The sequence below is a fragment of the Raphanus sativus genome, chromosome 4 (assembly GCF_000801105.2).
Source record: "Raphanus sativus cultivar WK10039 chromosome 4, ASM80110v3, whole genome shotgun sequence".
Classification (NCBI taxonomy): Eukaryota; Viridiplantae; Streptophyta; class Magnoliopsida; order Brassicales; family Brassicaceae; genus Raphanus; species Raphanus sativus.
The window spans coordinates 26,944,352-26,972,210 of NC_079514.1; the positions used below are offsets into that span (position 1 = coordinate 26,944,352).

The window sequence follows — 27,859 nt, forward strand, 5'->3', positions numbered from 1 at the left end:
CTCCTGCTGAAGAAGTTAGCCTTAGACTGACACCGGAGTCCTGTTTTGATGAGGCTCCGTCGACATATAGGCTCCACTTTGGAGATTCCATTTCGGAGTCTAATTGCTTGGATGCTAGCTCTATGATAAAGTCGGCAAGGACCTGAGCTTTCGCTGCTGCTCGAGGTCTATACTCAATATCATATTCGCTGAGTTCTATGGCCCATTTAGCCAATCGCCCTGACTGGCTAGGGCTGTACAATATCATTCGTAATGGTTGTGAGGTCATTACAACGATTGAGTGCGATTGGAAGTAAGGTCGCAATTTTTCTAGCAGCTGGGACGACTGCTAGGGCTAATTTTTCCATTGCAGGGTACCTTGTTTCGGCGTCTATCAAACTCTTGCTGGTGTAATAGACAGGTCTTTGTTCGTTTTGTTCCTCTCGTACCAGCACGCCGCTAACTGCAGCAGTCGATACAGCGAGGTACATGTATAGTGGCTCTCCTACTACAGGTTTGGATAGGATCGGAGGTTCGGAGAGGTAAGCTTTCAATTGTTTGAAGGCTTCCTCACATTTCTCGTCCCATAGGAACTTCTTATTATTTCTTAGAAGCTTGTAGAATGGGAGGCACTTATCGGTGGACTTGGATATGAATCGATTTAATGCTGCGATTCGTCCGGTCAATCTCTGTACCTCTCTGGTTGTCTTAGGTGACGGCATTTCTAGGAAGGTTGCTATATGCTGCGGGTTGGCTTCAATGCCTCTTTCGGTTACGAGGTAGCCTAGGAATTCGCCTGAAGGTACCCCGAAGGTGCATTTAGTGGGATTGAGCTTCATATCGTACTTATTAAGGATATCGAAGCATTCCCTTAAGTGGGAGATATGGTCTTCTCCAGCTGAGGATTTGACTAACATATCATCAATATAGACCTCCATGGTTTTTCCAAGTTGCCCAGCAAACATCTTATTTACTAGCCTCTGATAGGTAGCTCCTGCGTTCTTTAATCCGAATGGCATAACCTTGTAACAATAGGTTCCTCGTTTGGTTATGAATGCAGTTTTCTTCTGGTCGTCAGGATCCATCATGATTTGGTTGTACCCTGAGAAGGCATCCATAAAGGATAGGAGTCGATGGCCAGCTGTTGCTTCAACCAGGCGGTCGATGTGAGGTAACGGGAAGCTGTCTTTAGGACAAGCTTTGTTCAGGTCTGTGAAGTCTACATAGATTCTCCATTTCCCGTTTTTCTTCTTTACCACTACTGGGTTAGCTAACCAGTCGGGGTAGTGTACCTCTCGAATGGACCCAGCTTTCGTAAGTCGGTCAACTTCGTCGTTAACAGCTGCGCCTTTCGAGGCCTAGCTTGCGACGCTTTTGTTTGATCGGTTTGAAAGTAGGGTCTACTTTTAGCTTATGGGTGGTGACGTTCGGATCTATGCCTTTCATGTCGCTGGTGGACCATGCAAAGGTTTTGACATTGCTTTTCAGAAAATCAATGAGCTCCATTTTTGTCTCAGGAGGTAGCTCGGATCCGATGCTCACCTGTCTTTCAGGATCTGAGTCGTCGATTCAAACTTTTTCAGTGAGGTTCTTGGGGGGACCTCGGATATTTTGTTGCATTTCGCGACCCTCCTGGATCTGTAATTGCTATTGGGGGATTTTTTGAGTATTTCGAATCCTCCCAAATAGCAGATCCTGGATATCTTCTGGCTACCGTGTACGGTAGCTATCCCTTCGGGTGTTGGGAATTTCACACAATGATGATACGTCGAGGCTACTGCCTTCATTTTGTGAATCCAGGGTCTTCCCAGGATCGCATGGAACGGGGAAGGTCTGTCGATGACTACTAAGTTGGTCATTTTCATTATTCCGCCAGCTATGACTGGGAGCTTGATAGTGCCCAATGAGGTAGCTGTTTCTCCAGAGAAGCCTACGAGATTAGCTTTCTGGACAATAATTTCGTAGTCGTCTATTTCCATCCCTTTTAGGGTGTTGTAGAAAATAAGGTCGACAGAGCTTCCTGTGTCTATCATGAGTTTAGGGACCTCGTATCCTGCGATGTTCAGGGTGACAATCAACGCATCATCGTGAGGTCTGTCAAGGTTTGAGGTCTCGCTTTCCCAGAAAGAGATCTTAGTATTGGACTCGGGGTTGGGCGGCTTAGGTCCAGTGTTAGACACAGCCTTCCGTACGTGGTCCTTAATGGAGTTGACGGAGTCTTGACATATGTCTGATCCTCCAAGGATACAGTCCACCCTCGAGTCGGGGCTCGATTGAGGGGATGGTTTGCTCAAGAGAGCTTCGACTTGTAAACTTTTTCCTTGGGGGAATTTTCCAAGAATCAACTCGACTCTTTTCTTGGGAGCTGGAGGTGGCGAATCGGTCTCCTTCTCAGGTGACCTCTCGCGCTTTGGAGAGGTGTCTCTGGGACCTCTTTTCTGATAAGGTGGTGGCTTTTTAAGGTCCACTCCCTTTATTTCCCCGGCTGCGAATTTAGCTGCCAGTTGTCGTTGGAGGTCCCAACATTCCTCAGTTGAGTGCCCTTCTCGATCATGATAAGAGCAATGTTTGTTTTTATCAAAGCCTTTTGACCAGGGAGTTTTGTTTGCTGCGGCGACAGGTTTCTCTTCCTTGTCTTCCTCGATTGCGTAGGAATGTTCTCCCTGAGTTTGGTTGTTTCGGGGGTTCCCCCTTTTATGAGGTCCCTTAGCCTCAGAAGATTCACCTTTCGAGTGACTCTGAGGCTTCTTGTGGAGTTTATCCAATGCAGCTGTCTCCTCCTCCAAAGTAATATATCTGGTGGCTTTATGAAGAGCGTCATCGATAGTTGGAGGAGTATTGAGTGTTAGCTCTGACCAGAATTTCGATTTATAGAGCAGACCTCTCCTAAGAGCCTCGATGGCGACTAGGTCGTTAGGATTCGAAAGCTTAGTTCTTATTGCCCTGAATTTCTCGATGTAGACTCGTAGTGAGTCCCCCATTCCTTGTCTGACCTTCCAAAGGTCGGTCTCAGAGGCTTGCTTCAGGATATGGGTCGAGTACTGCTTCATGAAGGCGTTAGTTAACTGATCGAAACTATCTATCGAGGCTGGTTCGAGACCAGAGAACCACTCAAGGGCTGTTCCGACCAAGTTTTCGGCGAATGTCCTGCAGTAGCCTGCTTCACATTATTCCTGTGTAAAATGGGCTTTAACGATTGCCAATCAGAAAGCTCTCAATAGGCCTTCGGGCCAGTGGTCCCATCATACTCGGGAATTCTGATTTTTCGGGTATCTCTTTTGTGGGAGCTGGCAATTCTGTCAGTGAATGGAGTTCCACGGGTTTCTTCGATCAAGCTATCGATTTCGGGAGCTGAACTCGTAGCTTTATGGACTTGAGCTCCCAACTTTTGGAGAGCTGCATGAGTTCGTTCCATATATCTACGGATAGCTTCAGGTCCTTCCATGGGAAGGACATTTGGGTCGTTATTAGGTACCCGTCGGGCAGGTTCCTGACGGAATCGTATGGGCTCATCTTCCCATGCAGCTGGTGGGCTAAATCGCTCACCCGCTCTTGGGTTATCGGAACCTATCCGTTGATACCCGTCCCCATTCGGGGTCGAGCCTCTGGGTTGATAAACCGGAGCTGCTGTTCTGCCTCCAGATGGGAAGGATACTCCTGCCCCGGACCTAAAATCAGGTGGCGGAGGAGGTAGGCGAGAGCTTCGATCAGCGACCTGACTGGGCGTGGAACTGGTTGTCGCCACGTTGCTTCCCATAGCACTAAAGATAGGCGGGTTGAACACGGGGACTGTCCCATTATGAGGTGTCTGAAAAGCAGATCCGCGTCCTTCCGGAACAGTGCTATCAGAGGAAAAGTCTAAACGTCCTCGGGGGAACGAGGGATCGGTCAATCGATCTCGGAAAGTGACCCCCAGAGCTTGACGTTGCGGTGGTTGGGTTGTTGTGTTTAGAGATCTAGTTATCTCCTCGAATCGTTGCTGACGAGCAGCTAGCTGATGCATTGTACGCTCACTTTCCTGAGCTTTGTCTACTAATTGCATCATCATCTGGCGAACCTCAGAGAGCTGAGCCTCCGTTTGATTCGGGGTGGCTTGCTGCTGAGGATTCTCGGTGGTTGGGAGCCCAGAGGCAGTCCCACTTGATGATCTCGGGTTAGTAGCCCCGGTTGTAGTTTGGCTCGTTCGAGCGCCAGCCGGGAGCTGTTGCCCAGATCGGTGGTCGCCACGTCGAGGCTATGTGATTACGAGACTAGAGCCTCCGGCGTTCGGTGAGCCATCGCTCTGAATCGGGAGGTTAAGGTCAGACGGATTTTCTGTCTGATCGGTAGGATTCATCCTCAAGTTAGAGTAAGGGATTCGATTGTTTCTTCCCCACAGACGGCGCCAATTGTGAGGGATTAAACTCACACCTAGATTTTAGATCAGGTTTTAAGGTTTAGGAAAGGTTAGGGAAAGATAACGTGGGCTGAATCCCGTAATAACTTGTTGAATGAACTTCGATTTGTATTGATATAATAATAAAAGGATGGTTACAAAAGGTGATCTTTGATGAATACAAAGATTATAAGAATGTTACAATAAGAATGTTTTTATGAATGTCGAGTGAAAAATATGGATTGAATCGGATCCCCTCTTCTTTGACTTGCTATCTCCTTAAATAGTCTCAGGTCCCGCTTGATCGTTGCCAACTGGTTCCCGAGATCTTCTCCATTTATTAAGGGATCAGCAACAGCTTCCCCTTGACCGGGTCCTGCGCTTCTTCTTGTTGCGACGTGAGCTTCCTCTTCGTCGTGACCTCCTTGGTTAGAGTCCTTAGCTTTCAGCCTCCGGCTCCAGCTGAGTTCCTTTTAGGCATCGAACTTGCGATGGGCCTGTCGCGGCCCGTTATCATCTTTTATTATTTGATAATCAGCTACCGGGCCATATTCGGGCCCAACAGTGGTGGCGGTCGATGGTGCACGTCTAGCTGCACGGTTTGATCGATTGAACATGTTGTTGCAGTCTTCCATTGATGAAACTCTGAATGCTGGAAGCTGCTGGGTAGAAGGTGAAAAGTTTTGAATTTTCGTGGCTTGAGTCGTCAACCTTTTATACCCATGTGTTGCCCTAATCGGTGGAATTCCGATTTTGTCCTTTAAGTCGTTCGGGTTAATATCGATTGATATTATACTGGCAATGTTGATCGATGGACGATGTCGTTTTGCTGGATGAAGTAGATAATCGATCGATGGTGGGCGTTTGTTGTCGATCGATTGTGGTGCAAATCTGTCATTCTCCAAGTAGAGTTCCCAAGCTCTCTCTTCCCAATAGTCTTCATCATATTCTTCACTGTGGTCTCCACTTTGGAAAGAGGTGGCTGTGTCTACTTCAAAACTCTCATGAAATCCGCTATCTGCCCAACTCCTTATTGAGTAATCATCTTCCTTTCGGTTAGGTGGGATAGCGAAATTCGGGTAGCAATGATCTGGTAGATCGAGTTTATCATCCGGTGGGTCTCTGTAGATCGATAATCCATAGTTGTTGTCGTTCTCCTCTGACTTGAATGTGTCAATCGATGACGTTAAAGTACTGTCGATCGATCCCGAGTACTCTGTCTCGTACTCAACTTCACAATGACAAACTGCGATGATACCAGTATCATCTTCCTTTACCACTAATTTGGCTGGTGGTTTGTCAAGCTTGAGAGGGTCATAGTGGATATCTGGATCTATCATAGTCAAGCACATCATGTTGGTCTTCATGTCACAAATGGCTCCTACTGTAGCCATAAATGCTCTTCCGAGTAAGAGGGAAGAGTTCCAATTTAACTTGATGTCTAGGACATGAAAATCCACAGGGACGATAGCATCACCAATGTGTACCTCTAGGTCTTTAATGAAGCCTCCAGAGTTTCTCTGAGAGTAATCCACGAAAGTAAAGATCTGTGGTGAAGGCTCTACTTGCAGGCCCAGATGGTCTGCCATGACCTTTGGTAAAATGCTGACTGATGAACCAGTGTCACATAGTGCGTGAGGAAATTCAATACCTTGTACCACACATGGTATTGCAAACTTCCCAGGATCACTCTTCTTTAGCAAAGTAATCATTTTCCTCATCTCTTCTCTGACGTTGTCAAACCTTCTCCTAATGTCAGTTTCAGTCTCCCTTGTTTCTCTGAAGAACATCCACAATCTCTTTGTGAAATAAACCTCCTCAAAAGGTTTCTCTGGTGGGATTCCGATAACTCTCTTAGTGAAACCATCAATCTCTTTTTCATTAGCTTCCCTCTTAAGGTTCTTAGGAATCTTCTCCTTCCGACTCCTTAACCTTCTTCCTTCAGTTGCCTCTGATGTAGGTGTAGTGTCTGAAGGGTCACTAGTTATTTCGGTAGGGGTAGCTTGTGGTTTCGGTGTGGGTCTGAGTGCATTGATTCGGTTGCTGTCTATCGATGGTAGTTGCACTCGGTATATGAGAGGTGCGTGTCGATCGATAGGTGGAGAATAGGATCGATCGATATGTTTCTCTTTATTGTGTCGATCGATGAGTGGCTCATCTCGTCGGTCGATATCTTCGTAGGTGTGGGTGGGTGGGTATGGATGAGAAGCCGCGAACTCAGCATGTGTCAAAATCCTAACCGTGTTGCAGTCTGCAAGCGTATCCGGAAAAGACATCGTCGATGTCGATCGATGTGGACTAGTCGGTGTCGATCGACACCATTGCGATCCACCGAGACTTAGCGAACTTTCCACTTCAAAGTCTCCTTCTTGTAGCTTCTCCTGTTTCACCACTTGCCAGAAATCATCATCTATGATAGCATTGACGTGGTGTCTCCTATTTCCTTCCCCTACTTCCTTAGAAGTTCCAATCCTCCTGATAGAGTCTTCAGTCTGGACAATCTGAGTCTCAAGTTTCTTAACTTGAGTGCAGATGGTATCTATCCTCGTGGTCAGATTGTTAAAGACAGAATCAATCTTCCCATTGAAGTCTACTGTAAGTTTCTGTTGACCTTCCAGAACTCTATCAATCATGGCATCAAACTTACTCTCCTGGGTGGGTGGCGGTGGGTTTTGGTAAGCTGAGTTGCCGTAGTTCCTTGTGTTGGTGAAGGGTTTCTGATACTGTGAACTCTGGTTGTAGTTACTCTTCTGACCACTGCCAAAAAAGTTTATGTTTCCACTCTGGTTTCCATATCTCTGAAATCCAGTACCTCCAATGTAGTTCACATCTTCCTCTGTATCATCCTCTCTAGCCTCTCCTTCTTCAGCTGAGCAGACTGGCTGCCCCAGAAATGCATGTAAAGCATCTATCTTGGTTCTGACTTCATTCATCTGGTCTTCACCTATGGACGCAACCGATTTCTTCTTGTCAGAATCAGTGTTCTTGGTGCTGCTGCTGTTGGCTAGGTTCTCAATAAGTCTCACAGCCTCTCTCGGATTCCTAGTGTTGAAGTTCCCCTCACTAGCAGTATCAAAGCCATTTGATACCTTAAGGCGATACCTCTGTAAAAAGTGCTTAACAGCTGCACTTCATTGAATCCATGGTGTGGAGAGTCTCGCTGGAAGAACTTAAATCTGATTCACGCGTCTTTAAAAGTCTCACTAGGCTTTTGCGCGAAAGTGGCTATTTTGCTACTTAAGTCTTCAGCGCGTGCCTCATCAAAGAAATTACGCAGGAAGGCGTTTTTGATGTCGGCCCAGGATGTCAGTGATCCTGTAGGTAGCTGCTTGAGCCAGTGCGAAGCTTCTCCAATCAGTGAGTATTTGAAGAGCTTGCAGAGTAGGTAGTCCTCGGGGACTCCATCCATACGAATAGCAGCGATAAGATCCTCGAACCTCTCCAGATGGTCCATAGGATGCTCGTGTGATTGCCCAGAATAAGGTGTCTGAGACACGAGAGAGTAGTACTGAGGCTTGAGCTCGAAATTCGGCTTCTGAATTTCTGGAAGTCGAATAGCTGATCTGTTGGTGTAGTACTCGTCTGGACGGTTATAGTCTGCCAACGATCGTGTTTGAGCTTCTCTTGTAGCCTCAGCTTCAGTTTCAGGGATTATGTTTCCCTGTGCATCTAGCTTCTGACCTGTTGCATTACGCAGATGACCATCTTGATCATACAGGTTTCCATTCTCGCCCTGCGTGAGAATGACAATCGCGACCATGCTTCGCGGAGTAGTGTCGATCGGTATACGGTTAGAAATATCGATCGATGTAGATCGGTGAACGGTATCAGTCGACGGTGCTGTCGAAGGGTCGGTCGACTATTGAACGTGAGTATCAGTCGACGGTAATGCGGTTCTGTCGATCGATGCGGAGCGTAGGTCTTTGCGGATTGAGCGTTCCAAGTGTGCAGGATCTTCTGAGAATAATAGTTGATTTTCCTTGTTGCTTCTGGTACTGCTGGGCATGTACCTGAAAAGTCAAGAAAAAATTTAAATAAGAAAGGGGGTAAAAGAAAAACCTAAGATTAACAAGATTGAATCTAATGGCGATCAAAGCGCCCCGGCAACGGCGCCAAATTTGATAGTGCTCAAATTACCCAGTAGAGCTTACTCTTTCAAATAAGAGGTACAGCTGTAGTACTTAGGGATCGAATCACGAGGAGCTAGGGAACCAATTAAATAAAATCTACTAATCAATCCTAGGAAAGGTTGGTTTATATGATAGAAATGAAAATAACAAATCCTAAAATGAGCAAGGCAGTTGCTCTAACTAACAATATGAAGGGTTGTTTAAATGGGATAAAGAGTGCTAGACATAGGGTTTCTATTCAGGAATGGAGATTATAATCTCTATAAATGCTTTAATAAGTTGCTTGCATGATACTATAGATCTCAGCCGCTTAACATATGTGAATGAATCACTGGTTAAAATATCTAGATCTCTGGCCACACCTTTCGCATGATGACACAGAAAAAGAGTCGGTCGATATCCTTTTGAGATATCGAGCGATACACCTTTCGCGGCGCCGATCGATTTACCAGTAGGGTATCGATCGACGGCTTCTAGATCTGCCTAGGCGCGAACCGAATATGACCGCGAGGTCTCAAGGAGGAACTGTCGTTCTTCTCAACGGGAAACATGCATCGCTCAAATGGATAATTCGAGATAATCTAAGATCCTAGTGATCTATGTTCTAGTTAGCTACTCTAAAACAAGCATAGGGTACAATCCATTTGATGAGTATCACAACTTAGCAATTATAACTTGGGGCTAATCCCACAAACCTATTTAAACCCTAGATCTAACAAGTAGACTACTCAGACATAGCTAAACAATTCATAACAATAGATAGATGAAAGAATTGCATAGATAGAATAAAGTAGAAATACAAAGGGAGAAGAGAAATCTCTCCAATCTCTCTCAAACAAATAAAACTCTAGTCTCTCTCTCACACTCTCTGCTTTGGTTGTGAAAAGCTTTAAGCTTCAAAGGGTTTCAAAACTTGCCGTCAAAAAGACTTTGCAGGAGTATTTAAGCATTTCCATTAGGTTAAAAACTCGTCAGGGGCAATCTCGTAATTTGGTGAAGTCTTGGTGAAGTAGTCGGCTAAACCATTTCGTCCTCGATATCGATCAACAACACTCATTGTGTATCGATCGATTATAATCTTCTAGTACGCGGATCTTCTCAGCTACATCATCGACAACTCAGGATGAGTATCGATCGACTGTAATCTCAATGTTGACTTCCGACTTAGTCTTGAATGGTCAACTCGGATGTATCATCTCTTGTACTCCAAAATGCTCCAAAAACATCACTTTCTCACGAAATGCTCCTGAACCTGAAAACATACCTAACAGGCTAGAAAACAGATTAAATATATAATAAAACACTAGTATACCATGGTTAAAAACGGGTAAAATCCATGGTATATCAGTGGCCATTGTTTTTTTCGTAGACCAATTCTTATAATTGTTCTCTTCACCCAGATTTAAAGCTAATTTTAGATTGACTACTACTTACATGCTATAAAACATGGAGAAATGTGCTTTTCTAGTTTCTCTTGGTGGTGTTTGATATCTATTCTTCTGACTTTTTTTCTTTTGAAACTTTTCAAAGTCATTAACCACGAAGAAATGTGTTGTATCTTTTTTAAGGACCTTACATATTTATCATGTGGGGCGTAGTTGTGTACTTGGACGCATTGATGGCATTTCGGGTCTGCTAGATTGTTGGCAATTGACTATCTACTGATATTGGTGCTGTTAGTGACTACTCCTGATCGGGATCATTGAATCCAAAAAGTGTAGAGGTCTAGTTTGTGGTTGAGACCTGGAACCAACAGGAACTCATAACTAGTTGTGATGTTGACTTTTACTACTGTTGTTAGCACAATGTTATCCTTCCTTAGAGAAGTATTATGAGTTCCCAGCTGTGTGAGCTTTAGATCTAGCGAGAAGAAGTCATTTCGTGGACCTCGAATGATTGGGATTGTAAATTTGCAAAAAGACAAGTAATGTCCTTTCAGCCTATCACATTGTCACATCATTTAAAATCTCTTAATTCTAGCGTCCAACTGTTAGAGATAATTTCGGTACAAGTGATTTGTTCCATACTGAGTACAAACCTTAGTTTGGTTGATAATATCTCCTAGCTCTATGAAATAATATGAAGAATGAGACAATATGTCATAGTGCTTACTTCTGCTTCAGTTGTTGATAAATCAAGAGATCATGCCTTTAGTTTACTGACATATGAATATGAGCCAGTATATGTGATTAAAAGTCTTGACAACAACAAGGGGAGATGGATTGTATTGCTTGGGGCTGCCTTTCTATATCGATTACCATATAATCCTCTTGCTTCAGTTGATAGTTCCTGCTTTTAAAGGTGTATTCTGAGCATTGAGGTGTGTTACCTTCGGTGGTATTTGTATTTATAGTTGCATTCTTAGTTTGGATTTTCTACGTACCTTTTAGTGAGGGATCAATCCATCCATTGTTTATATTATTGATGTTATATAGTCGAGGTAGGTGTGTACTCTTGTTAGCACGTAGCCATGTAATTGACAGGAGTCTTCTGATCTATAAGGCACATATCCAGAGCATATGGTAGAATAATCAATATACTTTATAAACATGAATGGTTCATATCTATGAACAGTAAATAATGGCATGAATCAGTGTATCGATTTGTATACGTGATATACTGAGTACAAACCTTAGTTTGGTTGATAATAATTACTGAGATGTGTTTGTTATAAGCATATCGATGAAAATGGTATTCTAAATAAATGCATGCCTTAATGTTTGTAGTATTGATCATCTATCGAATTGAATTGACCTCCTTTTTAGAATCAGAGACCTCATATTTATAATATAAATCGTTGTATCTTTCTTATTATTAGAAAATATATTTTAAATAATATAATATTTTAATTTTTTTGAATATATGCATATATATTAGAATACTTTCCTATTCGAATAGATTTAGCAAGATAAATTATTTTCTAAACTGGTTACTTTATTAAGAAATGTTTTTATTTATCGAAGAAAGATCGCTTGACCTGAAATTTAGAATCGGAATCCAGAAATCAGAATCCAGCAGACATTATGCTCATGCTCTTAACCAATGCGATACTTACTTTTTTCCCTCAAGAATTTATATTAAATGAAACGGGCCCAAGCGCACATACATACATATCCGAAGCCCAAAAGAACAACAAGGCTTTAAGTCCAACAACTATGGGCACAAAAAAATCAACTAAACGGGCCTAAAGCCCACTCCACAACTAAACCAGACGCGTCCTTGCTTGCCCACGTGTCAAGGAAGCTAGACACGTGTAGAGATCTGACCTATCGGAGCGCCACGCATCACGTCTGCCTCAACTTGACCGCCGCCGCCGCTTCTAAACACCGCCGGAGCACCACCACCACAAGATCCCACGTTTCGCCGGAGCTCGTAATACTGACGAGCCTCCACTGAAACCATCACTTCTCTACTTCGCTTTAACCTCTCACCGGAGAGCTGCATCGATCTCATCAAGATCTCATCCGTTTGAGTACAGCCGCGAAGCCACATGAACCAGAACCACGATCTACAACCCGATCCAAAATCAGGACCTAAACCCTAACTCGTACCTGAACTGGAACACCAAGAGCCGGCGACATGAGACTACCGAAGCCTCCACCCCCCGGAAGCAAAAGCCGGCGACGGCTGAGCTGACGGAGCCTAAGTCTCCCGGAAACAAAGACCAGCGTCGATAGATCTGTATAAGCATCCACCTCCCGGATTCGAACCTTTACCTTGCAGAAACGACCTCACCGAGCCACCCTCACCACAGGCCCGCGTCTTTACACCAGAAACGAGACCACCATAGGTATCGGTTCACTCAACGAGTTATCGACGACCGATTGTAACTCAACCAGGGCTGGGACAAGGCGGTACCGGGGAGGAGACGGTAGAGAGTCGAGAATCAGACGAGTTCAACAGCAAAACTGTAAGTTCCGGCGACGGCACGCACGCTCAACACGCCGGCCGCTCGCCGGAACACAGTAGATCTACTTACTCTTACTAACCTCCTGTCTCTCTCACTTTCCTTCTCTTTTGATGCGATACTTACTAAATTAATTTATTCCTCGCATTGTTTAATGAATCATAAATTGATTTGATTATTGCTTATACTAATATTCTAAAAAATTAATGTCATTGTAATAAAATACGTAATAAATATTAAACATACTATTTAAATAGTATTTATATTTTAATAAGATAAATAAAAACTAACATATAATTTTTGACTAATTAAAAATCTGATAATTTAGTGTTCAACAAAAATCTGATAATTTTGGTAAAAGATCTGGCAAAATCATGGAACCTTTTAAGATTCTCACCAAAGTTTAAGCAAAAAAAAACATTTTTAAGATTCCCTGGGTTATCATTATTAGTTATAGTATCTAGTTCAAGCCAGAAGGGAACTCACGATACAGGGGATCAAGGTGGGAACCACCACGAAGTCAGGCTCAGGATCTTCGTGATCGGAACCAACGAGACTCGAGACGCCCAAGAACACCACCACGCGGTTCTGTTGCAGACTCTAAAGAAGAAGGAGAGATACGCAATGAAGAGGTGGTGAATGGGGCTCAGAAACAGATAGCTCCTGCTACTGTGACATCAGAAGAGGTGGAGCAGGCAACAGGGCACAGACATGAAGTGCCATTAGAGGTAACTGATGTTTCTCTTGCTGTGGAAGTAGATGAGGAAAAGAAGTTGGCAATGGCTGGGGGGATTAATGGTCCTAGTGTAGAGCTAGCTAAAGAGGTGATGGAATTAGGGGAAAAGCAGGATGATGATGGTCTTTTGGTCTTTGATGATTCGGAACTTATTCTGGATGGGGTCGATACTCTAATGGAAGATGATGACGAGTTCCAGGCTCTCACAGATACTGAAGTGGAGGAGATGGACAATAAAAATGAGGAGAAAGAAGAAATGAAGAAGGCGGGAGAACAGGAACCTGTGGGTGACGATGAGGACAAAAAGAAGGGATCAAGAAAGGCTTTATTTAAGCCCACATCTTTGGCTGTAGGGACTTCAAAGAAGCTGTTTGTGCAGGCGGCTTTATCACCAAGGAAAAAGGCTCAAGGTAAGACAGGGAAGAAGCAGGGAGAAGTTGCAAGAAAGAAAGAGGAGAAGGGACCATTAATCCCGAAACCACCCTCTTCCAAACCTTGAAGTTTTTATGATTTTACATCCAGTGAAGAGAAATGATGTACTGGTCTCGGTGGGTTTGCTGTGTTGCAGTTTATTTTATGTTTTAATAAGCTCTGTGAGCAATCTTTTATTTCTGGGTTTCAAGTTATATTGGCTGTGTATTAGCCTTCCTTTACTTGCTTGTAATAACCATGTATCATGGTATTGGAATAAAAGAGATGGATTGAATTTTCTTAGGGAAACAAAGGCGTTTGGTTCAGGCAAAACAGTTGGCAAGGTCGGTGTAAAATGGTATCAGGATTTTATTGTGGAATATTGGACTATATGGATACGAAGAGAGAGTGTTCGACAATGGTATGGGATTTTGTGGTGTTTACTGTGGATACAGAATTCTGGTTTGGTACAAAGGTATGACTTAAACACCATAGATGGAACACGGAAGATTATTTTCTACCTGTTTGTGTCACTAAGAATGGTTAGTAGGTTTGTGGATATTTGGAATAATATTGTTGTTATGGCTTATTTTATTTCACGAGTGGTCATAGACACTAAGGAAAAGGAGAGAGTTCTGTTGTTTAATTGTTATAATGGGACATATCTATCTATCTTATTAAAGTAGAAGTACCATTAACTTTTGTTTGGTAACATGTATAGAAGAGTATTAAAAATAACTGTTGTTTGGTAACATGTATAGAAGAGTATTGAAAATAACTGTTTGGACATAAAGATAACAAATCTCTCTCAACTCAACGTAGATAACCGTGGGCCTTAATAAAAATCTGAAATCCATTTCGAATTACCCATTACTATTCATGCATACAAATTAAATATCTTAAGCGGATTTTACGATAACTATTTAATAAAAAAAAAGCATCGACTTATGCTGCAAGTCAAATATCTCCAGCAGATTTAGCCATAACTGTTTAATCTTTTTCTTGGAGATAACTCAAACTTTAATGATTTAGATTTTGTGATTTAGATCTTTTGTTAACATCCCGTAAACCACAAACCGTTTTATAACTATGTTTCCTTTTTTTTTGTTAACTTTCTGTTTTTCAAATTTTATATCTTCTCATGTATCAAGTAACTTCTTTAACTATTTTTCCTACAATCTAGCAATATCTACAATTTAAACTTATTCCCGTCCAATACCTAAATCTCATCGGCACCTTATATATAGATAGCACATCCTACACTTATTTTCCACACAACCATTCAAAGTTCACAGAAAACATCAATGGCTAACAATCAAGCTTTCGTCATGGTTAACAAAGTGAAACCACACAAGGATTCGTGGAAAGTGCACGTCAAGCTACTCCACTCATGGTCGCAAAACACAAGCTACTGAGGGGAAACTCTCGAATGTGTTCTTGCTGATCAAACAGTAAGGAGAAATTGCTTAGAAATTAAATATCTAAATCTTTGTCTCTACTTGCAATATTAATCTTTGCTATTGTTGTATTTTAGGGCGGTAAAATTCACGCCAGTTGCAAAAAGACTCAGATGTTTCGTATTCAACGAAATCTCCCTCTTGGTGAGTGGAGATTCATTGAAAACTTCAAGGTTTCAGGTTCAAGTGGTAAATTTCGCCCAACACCGCTGCCTTACAAAATAACTTTCACGACTGACACTGTCGTAGGGCGGTCAGTGTTTGAGGACGATGATCCTTATCTTAATCTTGTGAGTTATGAAAACCTTGGTGGACAAGGGTCAGATGCAAACGTCCTCATCGGTACAATCTTTACTTTGAGTTTTATAAAATATATTTCTCTGATAAATGAACATTTTTGTAACTTGTGATTGTGTTAGCTTGAAATATATTTTAATTTTATTCAGATATCATTGGTGAAGTTTTCAATCTTGGTGGAATACAAATCATCCAAGTTAATGGAAAAGACCGAAAGAGACTTCACTTTCGTTTACGCGACACTAAGTAAGCTTCATACAATTTGTAGGACTTTATAAAGATTTTATATAAAATATTTGGTGAAAACTCAATTTACTTTTATGCAGTGGTCATGATGTGAGGTGTTGCTTGTGGGGGAAATATGCAGAACAATTTGAGCCGTTTATTGATGATAACAATGTTGAAAACATAATCTGCTTGATTAGATTTGCTAAGATCAGCTTCTACCAAGGTATATCCATCCTCAAAATGAAATATTATCTTCGGATAAAATTCATATTTTACTTTGACATAAAAGTGTATCTTTTTGTAGGTGAGGTACAGATCACTAATGCATTTGATGCTTCACTTGTAATCCTCAACCCAACCATGAAGGAAGCCATCGAGTTCAAAGAGGCGTAAGTGACCGTGACCAATAGTATTTTTTATATAGCTTATGGCTTTCATATCCTGTTTTTTATTATTTTTTTGGCGATTCACAGACTGTTGCAAGTTGATCTTCCTCTTGCTATTGAGGGTAAAAATAGTGACAATCAAGTGATTAAGCACCAAAAAACAGATTGGGATGATGTTCAAATCCGATCCATTGCTGAGATATTGGTGGCAATTCAGGTTGAATCAGCATTTTATTTTTATATCTCACTAATTGTTATTGTATTGATACTTTGTGCGCTGTTTTACAGGTTGAGAGTTGCAAAATAATATGTTCAATTGAATCTGTCGATACAGATTGGGGTTGGTTCTACTTTGGATGTTCTGGCGACGGTAGACGTGTCATTAAGATTCGTGGTAATGAGTTGTCTCAAAACGGTAAACCATTGTGGTATTGCGATAAATGTAGATCAAATGTCACAAAGGTTGAACCAAAGTAAGTGATACTTTATATGTAATGATATGTATTCCTACGAATCTGAGTTCTAATGGTGATTACTAATTTGTTTGTGAATTTAAACAGGTATAAGCTGCATTTGAATGTTAAAGATGACAGTGGTTCATGCAAATTGATGATGCTTGACACTATTGCCAATGTCATTGTTGGTACTGAGGCTGTTGAACTTTGGGATGGTTCATATGATGAGGCAAGTTTATGTCATATAAAAATATAAATTTAACTATCTTTTTTTCTTCCAAAATTCCTGTTGTAAAACTATGATGCTTTTTGTAGATTGAAGATCCTGAAATAATACCCCCAGCTCTGCAGGTTTTAGTTGGAAAGTCTTTTTGTTTTGGTATTTCAATTGCCTTAGGAAATTTGGATAGTGGATCAAACACTTTCTTTGTTTCCCAAGTATGGACTGGTGATGATCAGCCTAAAATCGAGACTCAATCTGAACCTGTTTCGGCTTTAGACACCAATTCGAGCACCCTGTCCAGTGGAGAGGTTTGTTATTTAGTTCATCATATCCTTTTGTGTTGTAATTTTTTATATTGATTTGTATACTTCTCTCGATTGAAATGTGTTTGTTTTAATGCATTACAAGGTTCTTATGCTTAAGCCAAACTCAGAAAGTTCATCTGAAGGATTTACCACACCAACTGTCAAGCGCAAGGAAGAGGATGCTGAGCTGAAAGACATTACTTCTACATCTAAGAAGTTGTGCATTAAGCCAGTGAAGTTGGAGAAGACTAAGTGATTGTGCCATTAGTTTCTTGTTCAAATGGATTTTTCAATTCTGTTTTTTCTATAGTTTATTTGCTTAAGTTGTTGAATTCTCATGTTTTTTTTCTACTTAAGAGCGTTTTGGATTTTAGTAATATGATTCATATTTTTTTACCATAGTATTTGACTCTCCTTAGGATAATATTTTTTTGCAACTCATCCTGTAGATTATAAATCGGTACTAAAAAAACTATCATAACATTTCATACTAAACCTATAATTCCACGGCCTATTCTACCATACAACTTAGCATTCTGTTTTGAAAAAGTTCTACAACTTACATGAGCTCTGTTGTAGATATGTGCGTAGGAAGATTCCTCTGATTTTCGCGAGCTTCTCTAAAAAACTAAAAAAATAGAAACTTATGGTTAGTAAGATAATTTTAGTTACAAAGTCGAAATAATGTCAAAACTGTCAAAGAGATCATCGAAATTCCTTATAAAATGTACTGAAAGATAATACATTTATAAAGTCGAATTCTTATAAACATTTAGAGGTATCATCGAAAGTCCCTATAGATCTTAAAGAACCAATAAATTTTTGAATTTATTATCTTGGAATATCATTAAAAGAATCTAATACAGTTTTGAAGATTTATTAGAAATCCTGAATCTGAGATAGATTACATCTTCCCAATATTTATTTTAAATTTCAATGATTTGATTATAATATCCAAACAAATCCCGACACTTTGATATCTTACCAAAACCGATTGCATCTTATTTTTCCAGAATATTTAGTTTCTATTTTAATTTTAAAACGTCCTAAACTATTAAAATCACCACCTTTAGGATACAACCACCATTAAAAAGATTTTCAAAGAGCTTTGACAAACTTTCTAAACCACTATTGACGAGTCAAGCATCTATGAAAAGGAAACGAAATCTTGACAAAGGTGTCTCTAACAAAGAGAATCAGCCTCTTCATCCATCTGAAAACATCGCAACTGCCGGTTTACAAGACAAACAGAGCAGATTTCGAACTACAAGAGTGCAAAGGGAAAATGATTCAGTTCCATTAACATCAATTTTTAAGAGCCTTTCTGAAGGTGTTTCTAAGCATTCTGCCACTACTTCTATTCGTTCTACAGATGAACAAATCTATACCACTCCTAAAACACCAAGAAACAAACGTAACATATTTAGTGGTATTCTCTAAATTTAACTATGTTCATCTATGCAACTGGGAAATTTATATGACTTATTTTTCTTATTGAAATCTTGAGTTTAAAATTCTTTTGCAAGTTTTTGGAGGTTCATCAAATGCTTCTAACTATACTCCAGAACAGAGGAGCTGTCTCACTGCTACATCATGTAAGATTCAATATTATTATTTAGTAAATGATGTATTGTAATTTTCTTATAATCAGTGTCTACACCTATGATGCAACACTGAAATTCGAATTGTTCTGCCACATTCCTAGCAAGAGATTTGAACAGAGGTGAAGGAAATGAAGAAATTATGAAAAAACTAAAGAAACAAAGGACAACTCAACAGCCTGTACCTATCAGTCCAGCTATCAATTTATTTGGTTCTATCGAACAGCAAACATCAACCACTCCAAAAACCTCAGCAAACAAGAACAAGAGAAAGATAGGTAACTGGTTTTATATACTGATTTTTTTGAGTGAAAGATGTCACTTACTTATATATGTTGGGTTTTACATCAACTTGCAGCTAACATTACTCCGGAGCATAGAAGTCCTCTCACTTCAATATCCTGTGAGAAACATATAAAACATATATGTTGTATATAAGACATTTACATAGTATCAAATAACCATAGTTTACAAGACTAATTATGTTTTTTCATAACAGCGCTAGCAAGAGATAGAATCAATGTAGGAGACAACGATTCTGATGTTCAAATCCCAAAGAAGCCAAGAAGGAATCCTCCAACAGTATTAAAAGAAATTACCAACATATCAAAGACCTTAAGAAATGACAAGGCAAATACGAAATCTAACATAGGAGATGATGCGTGTGAAGATCATGACAGTGATGATGAGGATGCAGACAGCGACTACAATGTCGATTTTAGAGGTAGATTTGTAAAACCGAGTTATTTGCCGATGCTTTTTTATCACACAGATACTTTTAACTTGAAAATAATATGTAGGTGTACTTGAAGAAATTGATGATTCTCTAGAGTTTGACTGTAGTTCCCAGGAGAGTTCAGACACAGAAAGTGAGGAATCACTTGATGATTCTGTAGAGCCGGAAACATGTGAACCTCAAACTGAATTTCTTAAAGAACCATTCATTGAAGCAAAGACAAGTACACGTGCATCCAAACAACGTAAAACCAAAACTGTTCGAAAGAATGATGGTAAGAATTGAGCCAAAATCTAGAAGTTATTATTTTCTACACTACCATTTTTGACATTGAGTAACTAGAATCATGTCACCATTTCTTTTTTTTTTCCAATATACAGTTTACGTTGATGAAGGTGATCCAACATATACATGTTCTCACTGTAGTGCTATTATGTGGTATGGCGAAAGGATAAACAAGCGTAAAAATAGCAAAAATCCTTCTTTTTCACTCTGTTGTGGACAAGGTCAGGTAGTTTTGCCTCTGTTAAAAGATCCGCCAACAGAACTTAAAAGATTGATTGAAGGAGATGATAAAAAATGCAAGCATTTTCAGAAAAATATCAGAGCCTATAACATGGTCTTCTCATTTACTTCACTTGGTGGGAAAGTAGAAAGATCTCTAAGAAAAGGAGTTGGGCCAGAGATGTTTCAAATGCAAGGAGAAAATTACCATCTTTTGGGTAGTTTAAAACCACCAGATGGTAAAGATGCCAAATTCGGACAGATGTATATCTGTGATACTGAAAATGAAGCTGAACATAGAGCTAATTGCTTAAGGTATCATTTTCGTACATATTTTTTTAAAAGTAGGATTGGCGAGACCTTCTATAGTTTCTGCCATGTTATTTGTCTTCTAATAATTACCATTTTAACTGCAGGGGAGGTAAAACTACCTATAAAGGCAAGAAAAAGAATCACCTGAGGAAAGAAATTATTGAAGTTTTGATGAAAGTCTTAGATGAAGTCAATCCATATGTTAAGAGCTTCAGATCAGCAGGAGAACGATTTAATACTAATCCTGAAGAAGCATTTCATATGAGGATCATCAGTGATCGTCTAACGGATGGCAGAACATACAACACACCAACAGCATCAGAAGTTGCAGCTTTGATTCCTGGAGATTTTAATCTTGATATGGATAAAAGAGATATAGTACTTCAGAAACATTGTGGAAAGTTAATGAGGATTAATGAGATTCATCCCTCATATCTAGCACTGCAGTACCCTCTATTATTTACACACGGAGAAGATGGATTTAGACTGGGTATTCAGAAAGGAGTAACAGAAGCTACTAAGAAGCTGAAGAAGAAGACAATTAGTATGAGGCAATATTATGCTTTTCGTCTTCATGAGCGTAGGAATGAGTCTCACACTCTATTATATGCTAGGCGTCTGTTTCAGCAATTTGTAGTGGATGCTTTCACAACTATTGAGTCTAACCGTCTACGGTATCTCAAGTTCAATCAGTCTACTTTGAGATCTGATAGTTATGACTCTATCAAACAGTCTGAGACTTCAGGAAAAATCGATATGCATGATCAAGGAACTGAATTTGTGTTGCCAGCTTCATTCACTGGTGGTCCAAGATATATGAAAAACAATTATTTGGATGCTATGACCATTTCTAAGCATTTTGGATTTCCGGATCTGTTCATCACTTACACATGCAATCCTAAATGGCCAGAGATCACCAGGTTTCTAGAGAAAAGAAATTTAAAGGCAGAGGATAGATCTGAAATTGTTTCTAGGATCTTTAAAATGAAACTTGAAGCATTCATGGATGATTTAACAAAGAAGCACATTCTTGGGAAGACTGTATCGTGTAAGCATAATTTTTTTAATTTCTTAAATTTCAGCTTTAGTGTTCGATTTTTTTCCTCTTAATTGGTTACATACACTAACTGATCTTTTAAACCTAATTTTGCAGCAATGTACACAATTGAGTTTCAGAAACGTGGTTTGCCGCACACACATGTTTTGTTATTCTTGCATCAAGAAAACAAGCTTCCTACTACAGATGATATTGATAAGATAATTTGTGCGGAAATCCCTGATAAAGACGAAGAACCAGAGCTATATGATGTCATTAAAGATATGATGATGCATGGTCCGTGTGGAGCTGCTAATATGAATTCACCATGCATGGAGAATGGACAGTGCTCAAAGTTATATCCCAAACCATATGCTGAGAAGACTACAGTTAATAGAGAAGGATTTCCTGTTTACAGAAGGCGTGAGCAGTCCGAACGTTTTGTGGTAAAGAATGGGATAAAGTTAGACAATCGCTGGGTTATTCCTTACAACAAGAAACTGTCTCTTCGTTACCGAGCTCATATCAATGTCGAATGGTGCAACCAAGCTGGTTCTATTAAGTACTTATTTAAGTACATTAACAAAGGACAGGACCGTGTTACCGTCGCTGTCGAACCACCTGACCATGTACTTATGAACCAGCTTGAAACCGCAGGAGAAAATGTAGAGAAAAGAAATGAATTCAAAGATTACTTCGACTGCAGGTAATGGGCATTGCTATATTTACATTTCACAAATTCGTTTATAAATATTTTAACGTCTAATCGTTGATCACATTTCATCACAAATGATTTTTTTGTAGATATGTTTCGGTATGTGAAGCTGGTTGGAGGATTTTTCAGTTTCCAATTCACTTTCGATCTACATCAGTTGAGAAGCTTATTTTCCATCTACCTGGAAAGCAACATGTTATTTTCAGAGGGAAAGATAAGATGGAAGTTGTTGTAAATAGGAAGCTCATTGAGAATACAATGTTCTTGGCATGGTTTGAGCTGAATAAAATTGATGCGTTTGCTAGAACTCTCCTCTATGCCCAGATTCCCAACTTTTATACTTACAAGAAGAACCTGAAGAAGTTTACTAGGCGGAAAAGAGGATTTAGCGTCGGCAGGATAAATTATGCTCCCCGTAAACAGGAAGATGCATATTATTTGCGTGTGTTGTTGAACGTTGTTAGAGGGCCTACCAGTTATGAAGACATCAAAACCTACAATGGTGTTACATATCCTGAATACAAAGATGCATGCTTTGCTCGTGGCTTATTAGATGATGATCAAGAGTACATTGACGATATAGTGAGGAGAAGTTTTGAGAGCTTTGGAAGTGATCTGCGACATGTGTTTGTTATGATGCTGAATAATAATACCTTATCTACACCAGAAACAGTATGGGAAAAAACTTGGCAGATTTTGTCTGAAGATATTGAGTATAATCGCCGGATTTATTTCAACAGACCAGGTTAGTAGTATGTATTTTTGCGACTGTCAATTTCAGAATCTTTTTAGACACGCTATGTACGTAATTTGTTATTACAACATCTCTTAATTTATACTATTTTTTGTTGTAGAACTTTTGTTAAGTGATGAGGAGAAAAAGAAGTTTGCTTTACAAGAGATTGAGAAGCATCTGAAGCGAAATGGGACTTCTCTTGCAAACTTCTTATCTATGCCACAACTTCCTCCTACAGACGATACTGATGACAATGTTCTGATACTAGATGAGCGGAGTTATGATCGTCAACAACTGGTAGATACTCTTGATAGAGACGTTCCAAAGATGACAGATGAACAGAAGAAAATTTTTGATGAAATTGTCGATGCCGTGAATGAAGAAAGAGGTGGAATGTTTTTCGTTTACGGATTTGGCGGTACTGGGAAAACCTTCCTTTGGAAATTAATATCTGCAGCCATTCGTTCTAAAGGAGATATTGTTCTTAATGTTGTGTCAAGTGGAATAGCATCTTTGTTGTTACAAGGCGGAAGGACTGCTCACTCAAGATTTGGCATACCACTCAGCCCTGATGAGTTTTCTTCGTGTACTATGGCTCCTGGATCAGATCAAGCTAATTTGGTAAAAGAAGCATCACTCATTATATGGGATGAGGCACCTATGATGAGTAAGCATTGTTTTGAAGCTCTAGATAGAAGCATGTCTGATATTATGGGGAAGCATAGAACTAAACCTTTTGGTGGGAAGGTTGTATTGTTTGGAGGTGATTTTCGACAGATTCTACCTGTAATACATGGAGCTGGAAGGGCTGACATTGTTTTTGCCACACTGAATTCTTCTTATCTTTGGGAGCACTGTAAAGTCTTCAAACTCACAAAGAACATGCGGCTATTGTCTGGTGATTTGACACCAGAAGAGGCACAAGAACTTAAAGAATTCTCTGAGTGGATCTTAAAGGTTGGAGAAGGTAAAATTGCAGAGCCTAACGATGGCGAAGCTGAGATCGATATTCCTGAAGAGTTTTTGATTATGGATTCAGATGATCCTATAGAAGCCATAAGCAAAGCTGTGTATGGGGATAGTGCTTTGTTACAAGATAAGAAAGAACCTAATTTTTTCCAAGAGAGAGCTATTCTTTGTCCTACTAATGAAGATGTCAACATGATAAATGAATATATGTTGGATAAGCTTGATGGTAAGATTATGTTTTTACTCCTTAAGTAACGAAAATCTAATTTTTTTTTGAGTATTTCTGTGCTGATTAATAATTTTCATTACAGGTGAGGAAAGGATCTACATTAGCGCAGATAGTATTGATCCAATAGATAAAATTTCTATTAGTGATGAAGCTCTTGGTCCTGATTTCTTGAACACTATTAAGGTGTCTGGATTGCCAAACCACAGTCTTAGACTCAAGGTTGGTTGTCCTGTTATGGTTCTAAGGAATATTGCTCCTACAGAAGGATTAATGAATGGAACGAGGCTGCAGATCACAGAGTTAATGGATTTGATGGTTAAGGCTAGAATCATCACTGGAGAAAGAGTTGGGGAGACAGTATACATTCCCAGATTGTTAATAACACCATCAGATACTAGATTGCCTTTTAAAATGCGCAGACGGCAATTACCTTTAGCTGTGGCTTTTGCTATAACTATAAACAAAAGCCAAGGACAATCATTATCAGAAGTTGGGCTCTTTCTGCCAAGACCGGTGTTTTCACATGGACAGCTATATGTAGCAATTTCTAGAGTGACGTCAAAGAAAGGTTTGAAAATATTGATTCTGGACAAAGATGGCAAGCCTCAGAAAAAAACCATGAATGTTGTTTTTAAACAGATTTTCAACAATCTTGAACAAAGGGATTGATGAGGTATGTCTTTTCAATAATTTTAATTTTACCTGAACTATTTAATTTGTTATAACTTGCGAGTGGATGCAACTATAGTTTGGACTACTTTATATTCCTCAAATTCATTTTCCTGTTGTCTAAGAATTTTTTTTTATCATTGCAGATTTTATTACAGCAAGGATATGGGCTCTTCTTTCAGAAGTTACCTAGACTGAAATCATTTTCTGTTTGTAGCCACATTGCAATTTATTTCCGAACAACTTCATTCCTATAATAATGCACGTGATTCTATTCAATACCTATTTGTTTTTTTTTTCAATTGCAATCACAAGTTCTTAAGATAGCTAGAGAACTGCTTATAAAGCTCGACTATTGCAAAGATCACAAGTATTCAATGGAAACTAAGATATACTAGAAGCAGCCATAACCTAAACACTATTGATAAGGTGTTTATTATTCTCAACTCTAATTTGATAGGATTCTAAACCGGCAGATTTTATGAACTAATAATGATCTTTGCATATCAATGTCACAAACGATGACTTAAAGAAAGTCTGTATATTACTAACCTTCTCTATGTATTCAGGATTTGATCCACGCTTTGTTATCTGCCACCGACGAGTAACATTGTAGCCTGACACCATACTTTCTTCCTCTCTTTCTGTCAAAGTTTCCTCATCATAATTTCTTCTGAAACCTAACATTCGAACCAATGGAAAATTATATACGTAGATGAAAAATCCGCGGAGAAAACACAAAACAATCTCGAATGCGATTTCAACTCAATGAATTTTGTGTCAGAAGTTAAAATTTAATTTTTGATAAACCCCCAAAGAAGAAAACTGCAAGACGGTTTGTAGATTTTGTTTTCAGAACTAAAAAACTTTTCGAAAATTATAATAAATGTTGGATTGTTAAACTGTAGAAGAGTAACTTACACAATCTCATAGCCGAATAATCGAATTCTTCAGGTTTCATGTCACTAAAATCACCCTTATTCTCGTATAAAAAGCGTTTGAGCAATGTAACTTCATTGAGATCAGTTGTATAGTCAAGTCTCATCTTCGTGCTGCTGTTCTGTTTTCCTGATGTTCTGTACTCTGTGGACAAATCAGGGTCATGTGGTTTAATAAATAGTCATCAGGCTGATCTTTTCAGATGCCTGAAGTCAGTGTTTAAGAATAAACCTTTCGTGATGATGTTTAACCCCGCTGTAAGACTCGATGGTCATGGAGATCGCTCAATGTAGAAGATCAGAATTGATGTTCGAGGTTGAAGATAAGAAGACTGTCATGTGGAAGAAAGTACTTCAGATAGTTTATGGATCTACGAAATATGAAAAATTGGATGTTAACTTACAGTGAATCCAGTTTACAGAGAAATTGTAAGAAAAATAATCTGAAAATAAACATCAGTATAACAAAGAACAAAGGAGAAAGAAGATCGAACCTGCTATCAGAAACCATCTTAATTACAAAATCGAATTTCAATTAAACAGAATGATATTCACCGATTCGATATCGATGGAGCTTTTGAAATCGTTATGTGAGATTCTGAAAACTCAATTTGAGCCGACAAAGAGAGAGAGAGAGTAAAGCTTTAGTTGTTAGGTTTAACGTTTTTTTTTCCCGGAAAAAAACCTGTTATTATTGAATTGGGCCAAATTATTTCATTTCATATTATTGTCCATTTTGATAACTCAATTTTGAGAACTCAAATATTAATTGGGCCACCAAAGTTTTTGTTGTTTTATTATAGCTACTGAAATTTATATTTTATATTTTATAAATAATACATATGTAATTATATTTTTCTCTCAACAAAGTTTTTTGTTCTGAATAATATATATATAATTAACATATTTTAATTACAGTTTCATTATTGTGACCACAATGTCAAATAAACAATGCAAATATATATATTTAACAATACTAATGTATTTCCACGTTTTTTTGTATTACAAATATATTAAATACAATAACAATTATATCATAGTGAATACCGTGGACTTATTTTTATTTTTCGTGTTACAAAGACAGTAAATACAATAACAATCATATCATACATAGCGAATAACGTGGTCCGTACTTAATCCAACCAATAATTTTCTATTGGATATAAATTAGTTATAGTTATACAAGTTAAAACAAACACCCGCCCAGTCGGGCGGGTCAAGATCTAGTAATCGTTATTATTGTCGTTATATTCAAATCTTATTCGAAACAGGATGTGTACAAATATGGAGTTCGGTACAATGGCTAGAGGTTTCGGGTGCAAGGTTGAGTGTTCATGGGAGTTCTTCATCTCCAAAATTATTAGCTCAGTGGAGCCAAAAATCAGTTTTTTTATGAAAGTACTTAGCTGGAATTGTCGTGGTGCCGGAAGTAAATGGACAATAAGTTATTTGCGGGAAATTTGGTACAAATATAAACCTGATTTTTTATTCTTGGTTGAAACAAAGCAAGACTTTGGATTTGTGAATGGTTTTCAAACACATTTTGGTTATGATAACTTGGTCACGGTGGATCCGATCGGTAGAAGTGGTGGCTTAGCTCTCTTTTATAACAACGAATATCAGGTCAAGGTCCTATATTCTAGTAATTGTATGATCGATGTGGAGGCAGTAATAAAAGGAAAAATTGTTTTTTTAACTTTTGTGTATGGTGATCCTGTCCCAAAGTTACGGGAACAAGTGTGGGAGCGGCTGACGAGATATGGGTTAGCAAGGAGTGATCCTTGGTTTATTATTGGAGATTTGAATGAGATCACAGGAAATCATGAGAAAGAAGGCGGTACTTTGCGAAGTGCAGCTTCTTTCGTTCCATTTAATTATATGATACGAAATTGTGGTTTACTAGAGTTCCCTGCCAGGGGTAATAAAATGTCATGGCAAGGTAGAAGAGGCAAAGGAAAAGGAACAACGACAATTAGATGCAGGTTGGATCGGGCTCTAGCAAATGAAGACTGGCATACGCTCTTCCCAGCTTCTTTTACAGAATATTTAGGAATGGTCGGGTCAGACCACCGTCCGGTGGTGGCCTTTCTAGAGGATAAAGTTCAAAGGAAGAGGGGTCAATTTCGGTTTGATAAAAGATGGATAGGGCAAGATGGACTTATGGAATCTATAGTTATGGGATGGCAGGAAAATAGTGGAGGAGGTGCAGTAGATATTGTTACAAAAATCAGTAATTGTCGACACGAGGTAGCTAAATGGCGGAAAAATAACCCACCTTATGGGAAGGAAAAGATAGCAGACCTTCAAAAGGCTTTGGAAAATGTTCAAACAGATGATAACAGAACCCAAGAGGAGATTTTGGAGATCTCGAAAAAATTGCAAGATGCATATAAAAATGAGGAAGATTACTGGCAGCAGAAAAGTAGGAATACATGGAATACGGCTGGGGATCGCAGTACTAAATTTTATCATGCTTTAACAAAACAACGGCGTGCTCGGAACAGGATTGTGGGACTTTATGATGA

The 27,859-nt window shown here is 39.3% G+C and overlaps 3 protein-coding genes across 3 annotated transcripts; all 3 read left to right on the forward strand.

Moving 5' to 3' along the window:
* Positions 1-12,765: 12,765 nt before the first annotated feature.
* On the forward strand, positions 12,766-13,626 carry LOC108828965 (uncharacterized). Its single transcript, XM_018602611.1, has 2 exons — positions 12,766-12,792; positions 12,856-13,626. The coding sequence occupies exons 1-2, from the start codon at positions 12,766-12,768 to the stop codon at positions 13,624-13,626; spliced, it is 798 nt and encodes a 265-aa protein (XP_018458113.1).
* A 330-nt stretch (positions 13,627-13,956) lies between these two features.
* Positions 13,957-17,145, forward strand: LOC108828964 (uncharacterized). The gene is made up of 10 exons (XM_018602610.1): positions 13,957-14,013; positions 15,073-15,337; positions 15,442-15,538; positions 15,619-15,743; positions 15,825-15,909; positions 15,994-16,123; positions 16,195-16,379; positions 16,467-16,590; positions 16,677-16,892; positions 16,993-17,145. The coding sequence occupies exons 1-10, from the start codon at positions 13,957-13,959 to the stop codon at positions 17,143-17,145; spliced, it is 1,437 nt and encodes a 478-aa protein (XP_018458112.1).
* Positions 17,146-19,659: 2,514 nt separating this feature from the next.
* LOC108828963 (uncharacterized) lies at positions 19,660-24,396 on the forward strand. Its single transcript, XM_018602609.2, has 8 exons — positions 19,660-20,045; positions 20,147-21,090; positions 21,196-21,784; positions 21,883-22,024; positions 22,073-22,538; positions 22,648-23,427; positions 23,464-23,724; positions 23,810-24,396. Exons 1-8 carry the CDS (start codon positions 19,660-19,662, stop codon positions 24,394-24,396), a joined length of 4,155 nt encoding a protein of 1,384 aa, XP_018458111.2.
* Positions 24,397-27,859: the final 3,463 nt, after the last annotated feature.

Bases quoted from the DNA above. Each gene is read 5' to 3' on its own strand.
- LOC108828965 (XM_018602611.1), top strand. From the start codon at position 12,766: ATGGAACCTTTTAAGATTCTCACCAAA. The intron at 12,793-12,855 runs GTTTAAGCAAAA...TATAGTATCTAG, and splicing joins CTTTTAAGATTCTCACCAAA to TTCAAGCCAGAAGGGAACTC.
- LOC108828964 (XM_018602610.1), top strand. From the start codon at position 13,957: ATGGTATGGGATTTTGTGGTGTTTACTGTGGATACAGAATTCTGGTTT. The intron at 16,380-16,466 runs GTAAGTGATACT...GAATTTAAACAG, and splicing joins GTCACAAAGGTTGAACCAAA to GTATAAGCTGCATTTGAATG. The intron at 16,893-16,992 runs GTTTGTTATTTA...ATGCATTACAAG, and splicing joins GCACCCTGTCCAGTGGAGAG to GTTCTTATGCTTAAGCCAAA.
- LOC108828963 (XM_018602609.2), top strand. From the start codon at position 19,660: ATGTGGTATGGCGAAAGGATAAACAAGCGTAAAAATAGCAAAAATCCT. The intron at 21,091-21,195 runs GTAAGCATAATT...CTAATTTTGCAG, and splicing joins TCTTGGGAAGACTGTATCGT to CAATGTACACAATTGAGTTT. The intron at 22,025-22,072 runs GTAAATAGGAAG...GCATGGTTTGAG, and splicing joins AAGATAAGATGGAAGTTGTT to CTGAATAAAATTGATGCGTT.